At 30.2% G+C, this 15,551-nt stretch overlaps 1 protein-coding gene across 2 annotated transcripts in view; it reads right to left on the reverse strand.

Annotated features, from left to right (window-relative positions):
• The window catches only part of LOC125835507 (OVARIAN TUMOR DOMAIN-containing deubiquitinating enzyme 11-like), a 233,184-nt gene continuing 217,633 nt past the window's right edge, over nt 1-15,551 (reverse strand). Inside the window, exons 2-11 of one of the 2 annotated variants that reach the window (XM_049514638.1) lie at nt 5,490-5,512; nt 5,075-5,271; nt 4,401-4,474; nt 3,561-3,615; nt 3,372-3,446; nt 2,793-2,866; nt 2,669-2,717; nt 1,243-1,327; nt 255-311; nt 1-167 (exon numbers count right to left, since the gene is read on the reverse strand). In XM_049514638.1, the coding sequence (XP_049370595.1) occupies nt 121-167; nt 255-311; nt 1,243-1,327; nt 2,669-2,717; nt 2,793-2,866; nt 3,372-3,446; nt 3,561-3,615; nt 4,401-4,474; nt 5,075-5,257 (699 nt within the window). In that variant the 5' untranslated portion in view covers nt 5,258-5,271; nt 5,490-5,512 and the 3' untranslated portion in view covers nt 1-120. Of the gene's footprint in view, nt 168-254; nt 312-1,242; nt 1,328-2,668; nt 2,718-2,792; nt 2,867-3,371; nt 3,447-3,560; nt 3,616-4,400; nt 4,475-5,074; nt 5,275-5,489; nt 5,518-15,551 lie in introns of those variants that run through there. The other variant, XM_049514639.1, reaches the window with a different exon arrangement.

Below are 15,551 nucleotides of genomic sequence, written 5' to 3' on the forward strand. Positions count from 1 at the left end.
ATGTCTTCCTTCTACAAACTGAGCAGTATAAACAATATTATACGTATGATTTTGTTATGTGCATGCCATGCTCTGTAGTCATCAATTTACAGTATGCAGTATTTTTGCTGGTGAATGGGCTTAGAAAAAAAGCCAATGCTTCTTTCTGGGAACTCTAACTGGAGCTTCTGAAAGTAACAAGTAAATGTGTTGTCAGTATGGCTGACCCAAATTTCTCAACTACTGCGCAACAGCAAAAACAATAATGCACTTACCTCCAATTTCGTATAACGAATTGTAGTGAACTTCACTCCAGAAACTCAGCCACAGTTCTGAAAATCGACAACAACAAGTCAAAAGTGTTGTACCTTCAGGAGATTAAACATGTTGACGGCCTATACAAATTGATAAATTTCTAGATCAAGACAACATTGTTCATCAGCACAACACGATACATCTACTATCTAGTGATTTGGAATTTATTTACTTATCAAGACAAGGTTACTTTGTTGATGACAGTGGTATCCAAGCTAGCTTGAGCGCACCTTGACTAATTTCTTGGGGTACCTGCTACCTCCCACTAGCATAGATATAAGTAACTCTATCCACCGAAAAATTCACCTTACGAATTTCAAAAATAAAAAATAAAAACTCACCTAATGTTTTTGTCTTCACTATCTCTGAACCACTAGACCACACTGTTGGGTGTCAGACAAGGTTAATCTTATCAGGTTTAACTTAGTCTTTCCTAAGATAACTGTGAACCTATGTGTTTGTCTATACAAATAGAGTCGGTAGGACTTAATTAAAAAAAATGATTCAATATCTTGGGGAAACAATTCAGCATATCATCAAAACGAAAACAATAAAACAGGAGCGACCCACTGATGTTACTTTTTTCCGCATAGGATCAAGTTTACAGTTCGTAACAAATAAAGCTTAACCAGTGCTTGCATTATCAAATTGTGTCTCATGTGATCCTCGACTTCTGGAAGTTGCTCTAATTTAGTACTTAACAGTTACTTAGTAACATTTCAATTTGGGATGATACTTGTCCCAAGTAAAAACAGCAAGTACTATTTTATTTAAATTGTGGATTTGATATCACAACTCATGATCTTAGTATTGTTTAGTAATTTTCAGGTCTCTTTTTTGTATTTTTGAGTTTTAATAATTTAAGCAGGAAATTTAAGAATTAATGAAATAATTGTCACAAGTATTGATTGGACCATGATCATTAGGTAACAGAAAGGATGTACATACCCCTAGAAGGTTGTATGTCCTTGGGAAGGATATCAATGTAGCCATTGTCCCGGAAAGAGGTCACCAAACATATTTTCACCCCAAACTGCAAATAAAATCCAAGAAATTACATAGAATTAGAAGACAGCAACATCAATCACCTAACAACAGGAAGAAAAGAAAAGAAATGCAGATAAAAACGTATGGATGAAAGGCTTATTAACTTGCTTTCATGCTTTTAAGTTGCTTTCATGTCTGATGCTATATTGAACTTCAATCGGTAACAGTGGATCTAATTTATTTGAATTCTTCCCCTTCACCAGTAAGAAAAAAGAGGCAGAAGATATTATTTCTTTAAACAGTTTCTCTTCTTTATACTTTTCGCTAAATATTAACAAGTACTAAATCTCATCTTCTTTAGTTTCAGTGACACAATAACACAATAAATGAGCCAGAATTGCTGGTTTTGTACTCATTTTCTGATTTCCATAAAATTGCTGTTGCCTTTTGGAACAAATATGGCTTTACTTCTTGAAGTTAATAAAACACAAGGGGATCCCAATCCAAACTCACTTTGTGATACAGATTATCTTTCAAAGACCTATTTGATGTCTTAAACAATTGTATGCCTTCTAAAGTCTAATGTAAATTGACAAGATGTGACAGGCCAAATTTAACTCTTCCCCACTTCTGCTCTAAAACCTACACTTGCTTTTCAGTAACATACATGCAGCACAGGTATACCACATAAAAAGAAGATCAGGTTAAACAAATGAGATGGTGCCCGTGTTGCAAGGAAGTGAGAGGTACTACTAGAAACGTTCATGTTGAGATGATCAGGTTATTTGCTGTGACAGTTTCGGTCAAGAATAAAACTCCACAACTCATAGTCAAAGAGTTCTAAGTAGGACCTTCTTAATTCACTAGTTTTTTCTCTTAACAAAAAGAACTTTCATGAAAGCCAAATGGTAAAGGTTAACAGTTCAACCATGGTGAAGCTTTCAGAATTGGTCTACACTCATAACTTTTGATGCTACCATATTATATACCAACACCAACGTAAATTTCACTTCCTAAAATCTTTTAACTTTTCCACAGGAAACTTTTCCACTATGTATATTATGCACGGATAGGATGCTACTAACAAGGTTACTTCATTGCTTTTTTCTTATTTAACAAACTCAGATTTTCAATGCATCAATTTTTCTGTCCAGGGCTCCAGGCAATACTTCTTTACTGACAGTATAATTTGTTGGCTTTATCTTGTATGCAATGTTCCAAATCACAATGTGTCATAATATTGCATAAGTACATCCTCATTTTTCTTCTGTGCTACCTCAACAGTGCCATTGAATCTTAGTTCAAATGCTGTATTACATACTCATAAGGATACCATATATATGCCTCCAATGCCTGTTAAGACACAAAAGAGAAACTTTCAACTTACTCTATCAGCAGCTGCTTGTAGAGTGACATGATCTCCCCATTCTCCCAACCTGGTTAGAATGAGAATATGTTGGTTATATTGAGATTTCTTGCTATAAGCACAGAAAATTGACCAGACAGCTTACCTCTTCATCTTCTTCAAGTACCTTTTGTATTTCATGGGTACATAACCTTCATATAACTTTCTAAACTGCTTTAGCTGAAATGAATTGACAACTAGGATAAGAAACATGTAGGGCAAAACTAGATATAGATATAGCGTCAAACTCAAGCAAGTAGAGGATTGTATTAATGTTACTAGATCCAGAAATTAGGTCAAGCAATTGAGCTGATGAGTCTCAGATAAAAACCGAGAAAATGTTTCTTTGTTATTATGCACAAGTCACCCGGAGGAGCAAAATGAAAGTTTGACCAGAAATGTCACACTCTGAATCTATGATATTACAATAGTTGTTCTTAGCCTACTCTTTTCCCAAAAGAATAAAAAGGTCAATCCTTTTTCTTGGCCTACTTTAGTTAACAGTCTGTAAGTCCTCAGGCAAATTATCCAATCGATAGTTGTTTGGATTTAATAGTACCAGGTACAGAATGTGGCAATCTTAGGTGCACACAATCCTCAAACATAAGCATTATGTAATTTTCAACTCTTCACATATCCTGTTTCCCAATGATGAGAAGAAAATATTAGAAACATGCAACTATACCTGTTTAACAACCTCCTTCCTTACATGCTTATGATACTCTGGATTATGATACAACTGATCTGAAAGGGCTCGAAACTACAATAAGCAAGTAGACAGTCACAAACCAGGTTCAAATTGCCTGTAAATTAATAAGTAGCATGCAGGTCTGAAGTGCAACGAAAGCTTGTCGACCAGTCAAAAGAGACCAACCTGGCAATTCCCATCCCCTTCTATTTGCATTTCAAATAGACCATATGTCGCCAACCTGAATCAAAGATAAACATAGGATCAGAGTTGTCAAAAGGGAAAACTGTAGAAAAGCATCAACAAGTTGTCACCTTTTAAGTGCAAAGTGCAATTAAAGTGTGGGTTCAGCTATGTTTAAAGGTTCTAATGAAGGGACAGTATATATATAAATATGTTACACACACAGACTCACATATCTGTAGAGTGAAAAAAGAACTTATGAGCACAAAAGTGATAATCTGGACAAATAATTGAAATAGTATAATTGTGTGAAATATATGACGTAAAAAATCATGTCAATCAAGTTCATAAACTAATTTAGCGTGATTTTGATAGAAAGATACAGTTTTAAGCTTTTAGTGATTAGTTTTCTTATAGTATATTTCTAATTTCTATTTTCCTTTTGATAGGAAAGCACAAAAATGGCTCCATCCTAGCTTTGGTTTTACAGTTTTTTTTATCTTGCTACCAACTGCCTATTTTATTCATCTTTCCAGAAAGACCTTACAGATGAGTGGATGGAATTGTAATGTGAACCAACTCCCTTATCTACCCTGAAAGATAGTTGCAGCTATCTTTGTTACAAAGAACATGTTTTTACAATAGAAATAAAATAAGAAGACGTTGATCACGAGACAATTATTGTTAGAGCAGGATATTAAGTAATCCAGTAATTTATATCTATATAGAGGAAATGAAATAGAGTTAAGGATCAAAACTGATATGTGTTGGATTCACAAAAGTAAGTCAACCAAAGGCCTGAAGCTGAACAATTGTGGCATGATCAGTATAGTGATAAATAACCTGCTGGAGAGTCTTCCGTGGTCTAGCGTGGCATCATTTGGGTCAGGTATCTCCCCAATTACCCGTGGAGTGTGCTGCCAGGAAAGTAAGACTGTAAATAGAATGCAGAGATAGTACAGGGCAGGTTTCCATGGGATAAAGCTCATGAAGTAGTATACTGCAATGTAAACTAAGGACACATACACATATTCATTCAAATATACTTTTGCTAGAGTTTGCAGAAACGAAGAAACAAATGTAAATTTATATGCTTGTTCATAAAAAGGTAAAAAGTTTCCCAGGATTTGATATCTTCTATAGATCATAGCAGACAGTAGAAGTTATCAGGGACGAATGTATAGCTAAAATATGGGGCAGGTGAACCCGTGGTCTATCCATAAAACTAGGTATTTTATGTATGTCTTTTCTAAAATTGATACTATAATATTATCTGTTGTCACCCATGCTACAAGAAGGCTAAATGGTACACTTGGTCAGATTTAGGATCAATTTCCACTTAATAAATTTTTACCTTCCGCCCATGTTCTAAAAATCCTAGATTCGCATTCAGAAGTTACAAACAAATCTCTACATAAACCCTCTATATGGCAAGATAGTGACTCCATGATCATCAAATCAGAAAACCTCAGTGAAATTACTTGCTTTCTAGTACTAAAACAAAAATATAATCATACCGGTATTGAATCCAAATGAGAAAGTCTCTTCCCAAGCTTGCCACCATACTTTCTAGCATTTTCTTCTTCTTCAGCTAAAATAGTAGCAATGGCATGATCATCCTCAGTACCCTGCTGTGAATTGCTATTCAAACTAGATGCAGAACTCGAACTTGCTCTTGAATTCCCATAGTATTCATTCATATTATATCAAACAACTTCTAACAAACAGAAAAATTCCTATTAATAAACATCATCCAACCAAATAAACCCTTAAAAATAGAATCTTTAAAAGTTTGTAAGGTTCGAATCAGATAATTGTCAGCATATATACGCAAAATAAAAGACACCCATTACTTTACTCAATATACCCATATAAAAAAATCAAGAAAAGAACATTAAAAGATCCAAAATCAAGAAAAGAAAAGAGAGATACCTGTAAATGGAAGATAGCGAAAAGGGGAAAGATTTTTGTTTGGAGAATAAAAAGAAGAAGCAGTTGTTGAAATAAAAGAGTAAACGTCATATTGTTTGAAGAGATTGAATGTTTGGGTAAACAAACAACAGCCAAAGGGAAACGGAAGCGTGTGTGGGCTTAGCTATGGAAGCTTCTTTCTTTATCAAACTCTGACTTTTACTTGCACAAACCTGGCTACTAACGACCGCTTATAATTTAATTAGGCTTTATAGCTATAATTTGTTAATTATAATTCTTAGGAGAGGAGAGAGGCGAGTGAAAATGAGAGAGGGAGGAGAGAGGCGAGTGAGAGAGGGCAATAAGTTGTATAATTTGCGGGTACGTTTGTATAATTTGTGTGTATTTATATAATTGAATAATACAAATTTCGGAATTATACAAATATGATAAAACTCGATATAATAAATTTAGGCAAACATAAACATCTGAACTTTAAAAAGTTATAAAATTATATTATACAAATTATATTATACAAAATTCGAAAACTACATATTTATACAAACTTTAAAAAGTTATACAAAAAGATTGAATGTATCTGGTGATAAAATTGAAAAATCAAAGGAAATCACTATCATATACAAATACAAACCATCGTATACAAATATAAATCAAACAAAGAATTGTTAGTTGGAATTGGACAAACATGACGAATTATAACTAATTATACAAACTTGAACCCAACTCACGTAATTAGTAGTTAATGTTAATCACGAGTGGTAATTCATCCAAATTGTAGCTATGATGTCTAATTAAGTAGTATAAGTTTATTTTTTTTGTTATATCCAACGTAATTTTGAACAATATTTAGAAATTATTTCGAATAAATCTTTATGTGTCAAACCATCTATAATTTGATATATTATGTTAATTAAGTAGATGTTTGATCACATTTTTATTTTATTGTGAAATTTAAAAAAAGTATTTTTATTTTTGAAGTGCAAATAATACATTTGAAAATTGAAGTTATATTTGACCATAAATATAAATTGGAGTTATTTTTTTTTTTAATGAGTAATTTGAAGTAAAAAGAATATGAAGACATTTTTTTATTAATTTTTTTTAAAAAAATCAAGTTGAATTTTGAAATTTTACCTTTAAACATATTTTCAAAATTCAACTCAAAAAAAGAATAAAAAAAGTTTCATAATCAAATGCCATAATATAAGAAGTTGGTAATGAATGGTCATATTTGTTAGAATATGCACATCGAAAGCAGTATTCAAGATCACAATTTATATTACAACTAAACAACATAATGTGAACATTTATAGAACAACACTAACTTGTTGAAGCTTTTGTACTAATTGCTTAAAACACATAGATCCAGGACTCCAACCTTCTTACTACTTCCTGATTAATCAACACTTATATCGTCAAGTGAATATTTTGTTCTCTGAAAAGGTGTATCTTATCTAAAGGAAAACCAATCCTTTTTTATACATGATTTTCAATTGAAAAAAAATCAAAAAATTTGAGCAAATAGTCCTCCATTAAAACATAAACATTTCTATCTTCAAGGTCAAATTATGACTGAAAATATTTTTGTCTTTTAAGAGAAACGTTTCACCATTAAACCTTTTCTTCAATAGATAAAAATCCTTTTATATTTTTTTTAGAACACCAGTAAATAAAAAATACTTCTTCTTAATTTATCACACATTTTTTTCTTTATTAAAAATTAATTAATTAAATTAGGCATAATAAGGAGTAAGGACCACAAATTTATTGTTTAAGACTTTCAATTATGATATTGATTCGAAATTAGTGAATTACCATATCACAATAAGCTACAAGATATTCTATTAAAATCTTGCAATTGCACTCCTTGATTCAACTTCATAATTTAATATTACATTTATGTTTTCAATGTTTAAAAAAGAAATATAAGAGACGTATTTTATATATAAAAAATTGATTTAACTTAATTTTTAATGAAAAAATAATTTTATATATATAAGAGTCACCACTTAATTTTAAAGAAAAATCAAGAGAACTTTAAAATTTTCAAAAAATTTAAACAGAATAAAATCAATTGAAATAAGGGGGTTGGGGGTTCAAATTTACACTCCGAGAAGGGTTTAAGCATTCAAAATGTACGCTAACGCACGATTGACCTACGACTTGGCTAAGATTTGACTAACTTTGAAATATATTAAGTTATAAATAAATAAAATGATATTTCAAAATATTATTTGAAAAGAACAAGCTTGAAATAATTTTTCTGAGGAAATAATTATTTATATTGATAAATAACTAAGTAAACAAATAAACAAATAAAATCAAACATAAAAAGGAAAAAAGACCTTCTCTTGGAAATTTAATTAAATTAAATCAAATCAAAATAAAGGTTAGTTAATACAATAAACAAATAAAGATGAGAGAATACACTCAAATTTGGGCTTTGGGCCCAACCTGTCCTAAGCCTAAAAATTTGTCAAAATAATGGGCTTTGACCCATTTAAATCACAACGAGCTGCTGAACATATTTTTGGGCTTTTTGACCCATTTTTTCGCCTGGACCTGCTGGAATTACTTTGGGCTTGGGCCCATTTTTGCCTTTGAAAGCCTGTGTATACCACAGTATATAGGCTATATTTAGCCCTTTTTCCTGTACATCAGAATGTATACCAAGTATATACAGTCTAATCCAGCTTCTAAACACCTGTATTTCCTTATTTAGACTTGTATATCTGTATAGACACCTGTATACAACATGTATACAATCCATTTTGGACTTTTCGAGGCCTGTAATTTCAATTTCCTGCCTGTATTTGGTGCCTTCAACCTGTTCATCAGCTTCCTTTGCTTCACATAATAGTCTATTGGGAGTCAAATTTAAGTATGACTCGAGAGAGGAAAAGAATTGGGCCTTCAAAGCCCCCTTCAAAGATGCAAGGGGAAAAAAGAGCCCACAATGGACTCAAATGGAGTTTTTCTCATTCAAACGAAGTAAAGAAAAAAATGGGTTAATACATAATCCAACTTGAGATAAATACAACAAGAGTGAACTGATTAAAAAAAAAAGATCTAACTCAAGAGAGTATCAGTAAACAAATAATCCTACTAAAGTATTTTATGCAAAGATACATTGAGCACTAACAACTTTAAAGGAGTAATTCATAGGACAAACTACATAAATCCCACTGGATAGGTCCTAATTACTAAGATTTTTGATAGTTTCAAATATTACTTCATCTATCATATTTCGTACTTAGGATACATGAGTCTGAATTCGTGAGATACATGTATCTGACGAATTTTAAAATCGAGATACATATTTTATTTCTTTAAATTAATTGGTTGTAACTGATTTCCTTAATTAGATGAGTTATTGAGGCTTTTCAAAATACATGGACAATTAATTCTAAAAATTTTAATTGATTAAATTCCTTAATTTAAGGCAAAAATCAAGGATTATATCTATGTTCAATTAATTTCATTTTATTATATTATTAATAAAAGACAAAAACATGTATCTCTTTGTAATGTAATTTGATTAGTTTCATTTTATTACACTTAAAATAATAAATTCATTAAATTGATGTATCTATATTTTTATGTATATTTTTGTCATGTAATTTGATTAGTTTCATTTTATTACACTTAAAATAATAAATTCATTAATTTGATGTATCTATTATCAACATATAATGTATCCAACTAACTAAACACTTAGATACATGGGTATCATGCAAGTACATTCATATGTATCATAGAAGTATCTAGTATTAATTTCATGTATTTATTTATATGATCTAATATTAATTTTATGTATATGTTTATATGATCTAATATTAATTTCATGTATCTATTTTATATGATCTAATATTATTTCATGTATCTTTGTATGTATAATTTGATGTATCGAGTATCAATTTCATACATTATATCCAAAAACATGTATCTTAGATAAATATGAAAATAGTTAGATACATTGTAATAACACAACAAATATATACATGGGTGAATCTATGTGGACAGGTGGGGGTGCCACAACACCCAGTGATCTTGGAAAAAACTTTTTATATATATATATGTATAATAATTCAATATATATTAACTTTGCCACCAACTAATTGTAACGCTGAATAGTTCAATCGGCAAAGGAGAGAGCTTGCCACACACCTAACGTGGGTTTGAACCTCGCTGCTAGCACCTATTTTTGGCTTGCTCGTGAGGCTTTTATTCTTTTCTTTTCCTTTCTTTTTTGTCTTTTTCATTAATGTGTAAAGGCCTTTAATTTTGTTTTCTTCCATTCATGTTTATTTATTTACTATTCTTTATTAATTCAAATTGACTCCTTTTCATAATTAATTTTTAGTTTTTTTTTTACTTTCTCTTTCACTAATTATTAATCTCCTGATATGAGTGTTACTTGTTTATTCTTTATCAATTAATGAGTATTGAATTATGAACGTCAAATAAATATTATTAAGAATATATTTAAGTAGTAGTTTTTAAAAAAATTAAGTTTTAAAAATGATGAATATTATTATTAGAGTTTTTTTTTTTAATTTAAAGGTTCTTTCGATCTTCATCGACGTTTTTGCTAAGTAAGATGACTAGACTGAAATTACATTTTTATTCTTTCCCTACTATATATGTCCAAAAACACATAAATTCAATGAAATATGGATATATTAAGTTAATACTATTAGATGGTTTATACAAGCTCAAATTTTAATGTGAAATTTTTTTCCCTCAATGTTTCAGGGAATAATTATCTAATTCCAAAAAGGAAATAAAAATTGAATTATTTAGTTATCTCTAATCTCGGAATATCAAAAAGAAAATATTACTAACATGCATGTTTTATCGATTTGTTTATAAAAATCGAAAAAGATTAATAACCCGAATTTGTAATCCAAAATTAAAGTGACCGATTCTTTTATCTTGAACGATGTGGCACCCACGACCTCCGAATCCTAGATCCGTTTCTGAATATATATGATAATATTAAGATACATGATAGAAGACCATATACATATGACAAGACTCGGATATAAGAATATGCATGACATAACTATATATGTTGCTAGCCATTGAGATCAAATCATGAATTGAATTTGCGAGACTAATCATACTATGAGACATGAATGCCTATATGAATAGGTTCATATCATGAGTTTGATAATCATAATTTTATGGAGTAAGATTGAGATCAATGGGCTAAAGTCTTTACCCCTCATTCTGGAAACTGAGCATAGATGTGAATCTTTTTGAAGTGTATGTGCATAAGTCATGAACACAATTATGATATAAGAAACATCAACATGATGTTGTAACAACTGACTTTGAAGAATGCACTACAATATGAATGGATCGATATACCACTTTAACTCTTCCTGAACACATTACTACTATCTGATTCTCAACACTTGACTTGGTTTCTCATCTTATCATCTCCTCCTTAGGTTTGAAACTGACAGTTTAAATCAATGGATCTATTCCATCATCTCTAAACTGGTTTACATTCGCTTTACTCTATTACTCAGGAAAGGCTTATCTCATCGCTACTGAACTATCCATATGCGGGTACTAAAATTCTTCTCTTAACCTCTTCTCATTGGCTTATAAGGTCACTTCATCTAAATCTTAAGGAAAAATAATGCTTACATTAGCCTATTCCATATTGATAGCTTAAATATATTATCTAGGCACACATGAAAAATCATAAACTTAATTGGAACCTCGTCTGGCTACATACGGTATCACCTTAATGTTCTTGCTAATATAATGACTTAGCCATGCATACTTCATTTTTCTCATCTAAGTGTAATAACATCACACTTGAACCATTCACATGCATTGCAACTAACATCTTCAGATCTCAAAACTAACATCATCACCCTCATGTTGCCATCCTTTTTTTCACGACACTCATCTCAAATTTAAGCTTCGTGTCTAGTATTAAACACAATTATCAATATAATATCTCACATATTATACTAACTTATGAATACTAGAAAAAATTAAGAAATACTCGTCCACTAAGATCTCATGACAAGTAGGCAATCTTTATCTCTCAGTCTACCTATTTACTGATTACTGTCACATTCCATTTCACAACTTAAGTACTATTTACCCATTCACTATACAACATTTCCTAATTAGTTCTATAACCCTTTGAATATCATGGACTCTCCCTTAAAAATCATAAGCCTAGGTTAGATCTATCACCTTATGACTACGTACTCTGCTATTTTATTCAACACTTTACTTGGTCTTCACTAACACGATGACACATCGACATAAACTCCCTCCTGGTTAAAGTATACTCTAACTCATCTATACTAGTAATTTTACTCTACCTTCTATCATGAAATCTACACAAACTCATCACTTCTTAGTCTACCCATAAGGGAAAACTCCTCATTAATAACTTATTGGTGCATGACTAGAACAACATAATTTGCCTCATCACTATCTTCCTTTCTTAGTTTTTCTCGAAGTCCAAGGTGTTACATGAAATTTGTATTGTTTCCCATATCACGTCTAGGGAATATAGTCTTGAATCATAACAATTTTGATGAACTAAATATTTTTTCTTAATTTTATCTAAAATTAAGCTTAAATTACCATATCTAATTAGCACAAATTCTTATCACATGAAATTATAAATGAAATTAAAATTTAATAAATATAATTTTTAAAATAACTAAAGGAATTGTTAATCTCCAAGTGAATATTACAAAACTGTAGCCAAATCTTTCAATTCAATAGGCTACTCTAAGAAGATACCTATAAACGAGAAAGTTACGTCAATCGAAATTTGAGCTTGTAAGTTGTACAAATCTATAACTATTTATACTAAAGAGGTTATATATTGACAAACTCATAAAAATGTCATGGATATTTTATTTTGATAACCTGACCTAATTCGTTCTGTCCGGTCTAATCTAATTCAATTCGATTTTTTTTCTTTTGAAAAGAGAATTAAATTAAGATAATGAAGATTTTGAAAAGAGCAAGAAAATGTTACTAAGTAATGGCTTAATCTCTCCTTTTAAAATCGGTCTTTACCTCAGATTGAAAAGAATGTAACAATCAACCAAAAAGGACAGGAAAAGAAAAACCAAAGGTGACTGATCTTACATTAACACACAAAGAAAGACAATTTGTGATGTTGCACTCAGTTTTCTTGAGAGACGAAGTCAATTTAGGGTTATTTTGAGTTGGTAGCAAATTCAGTATATTCCGCTGCAAGTTTAAGGTACACATACCTTTGTTTTTGCTCCGAATTTCTTACAATATTATTTTATAAAATATCAAATCACTGATATCTATTTATTTAATATTTATTTATTCTCCAATCAAATTTCCTTCTTATTAAATAATATATTTTAAAAATCATCTAATAATCAGGTTGTTATATATGGTTTTTAAAAAATAATTATTAACTTGTGAACAAGATATGTCCAGTAATACGTCACTAAATTATATCAATTATATAGTAAAATAAAAAAAGGTATTACACATGATATTTCTTAAAATAATAATATATTCTGTGATTTTATTACAGCAATTAGTGTTGATGGTGACGTACAAAAGAGTTGGGATTGTTATTTCCTCATCTACCTTTTTTGTATGCTTTCACCATTTTTATTTTTTTTACGATAAATACAAAAGACATTGGAGTTTTTCCCCCCTACATTAATTAGTATTTATTTAATCATAGACATAGTAGGTGAGATTGGATATTTTTTATTGGACTCTTTCATTTGTATTTTGTAATACATTAATTAATGATTATGAAAAATGTCCCCATCGTTAATTAACATGGTAAAAATTCTCTGAATTTTAGTAATGCTTACGTCAGTAATGTTGGTAGTACTACTTAATAGTTATGTTGACATTGTTTCTTATATATTGTTTGGTTTGATGTATTAGAAATAGAGAGTGGTATTGAATTATTGACAATTTTAAAAACATTCATTATTTGACTAACTAAACATAAATACACTCCCGATCTTGTAATATTAGTGAAATACACCCCTAAATTCTCGCCAAATTTAAATGTGTTTTCAACACTTTCACAACTTTTTATTAAAAGTTCATGCTCCTACGAGAGTTTGAGATCACTTGTTATGTCATGTGGCAGATCGGAGGTGTATGTAAGTCTACTTAGTCAAGTAGATAAGTGTTTTTAAGACTGTCAATAGTTCAGAGATGAAACTAATAATTTGCACCAAGTTCAAGGGTGTTTTTGTTACTCCTCTCATTTGAAATAACAAGTATGGCATAGAGGGATAATTATATGATTTGTCAATCTACGGTATATGTTGAAATCTTTTGCATTACTAATACATGAAAATCTATGATATAAGTAACGGAGAAGGGCCTAAAATGTCCCTCAACTATTTGAATTGGTAAAAAACTACCCTCCATTCATCTTTGGGCCTCCAAATACCCACGTCAACCTTTTGGCTCAAAAATACTCTTATGTCTAACGGATCATACTCATAAAGTGGATGGAAGACAATATTGTACCAAATCTCATAGTTAAGGGCATTTTTTTCCGTTAAAATAATTTGAAATTACTTAATATATAAGCTCACATGATGGACTTAGTAGGCGTTTGGCCATGCGATACTATATCACGATATGAAATCGTGAGATGGAATCAACATTTGTACATGCGATTTCATGTTGATTCCATCTCATGATTCCATAACATAAGATGAAATTCCATATTCTACAAAAAACATGATATGTGAATTCCATATCATGATTTGAGATTTTTAAGTACAAAAATTGATCCATAAATTTATATTTTGTTAAATCAACCTCACACTTATATTTACTAACCATTTATTTCATATGTAAATAAAATTTATAATCGCATCATTACTTTTTTAAATTCGTTATTCTCACCAACATAAAATTTATTATTACTTTAAATTTGATGAATATAAATGATAAAGTAGGAATTGATTTGGTGAATATAAATAAGAACGGAAGGAGTTATACTTTTTTGTTTTTTTCATAATAAAAAAAAACTTCTCTTTCGGCTACATATGAAAATGTTTAAAGCAATTTAATATGAAAAAGGACAAAATTGGTGATGTATGTTAAATAATCACTACTTCCAATATGTTTGATTTTAGTATGAAATTAATGCACTAAAAATGTGTAATTGCACACAAGTGAAACAAGACATGATCCATTATGATATTGACACACAAGTGAAAATTGTCATAGTTTGTGCAGTGTAACATAATTATTTGTGAGAATATCAAAGGAGTGATGAAATTTTTATGGTCTATAAACATGAAAATATAGTTGCGAATGATATTGACCAACAAATGACTCAAAGTAACAATGTTGGTTCGTCTTCTCGGTCATATGATCGAGAAATGCAAGTTCAATGTGAGGAGATTGTTCGTACTATGTAGGAGAATATATTAAAAGCTAGTACACTGCGATTCATGATTTTTTTTATTGAATTAAAGTTTGATCAATTAAAGTTAGATGAAACAGTTACTTAAGTGGAGAACAAATAGCTTTGTAATAATTTATTATGCAAATTTTATAAATTTTTGTTTATTTCGTAAGAATGAATAAACAATTGGGCTATTTTAATAGCTTTACCACTTATGACATTCTTATGTTTATGAAAAAATATACAACACAAAAATTTCATATCGCATATCCAAACAAAACTTCAATTTCACCTCATCATTTCATATTATGATATCATATCATGATTCGATATCGCATGGCCAAATGGACCCTTAATTTTGAAATTCATAGTAAATTAAAAAAAAAAATTAGGCATCTACTCTCTACACTTCCCCTTCCCCCCTAAAAAAAAAAAACCCTTCACTGGAATCTCTTTCATTTTTTTCTCTCTATTTGGTTCTTGTCCATCATTTTAAATTTTATTTTTTTCAATTTATGACAAACAAGAGAGAAAAAAAGGAGGAAAATAACGATGAATTCATATAGAAATAATTAGTTCAATAAAAGATGACTTAATTAAGCAAATATGTACGAGTATTGCATTTTTCTTTTGTGTGT

Source organism: Solanum verrucosum, unplaced genomic scaffold (assembly GCF_900185275.1).
Source record: "Solanum verrucosum unplaced genomic scaffold, falcon-dt-bn FXZP01000040.1, whole genome shotgun sequence".
Lineage (NCBI taxonomy): Eukaryota > Viridiplantae > Streptophyta > Magnoliopsida > Solanales > Solanaceae > Solanum > Solanum verrucosum.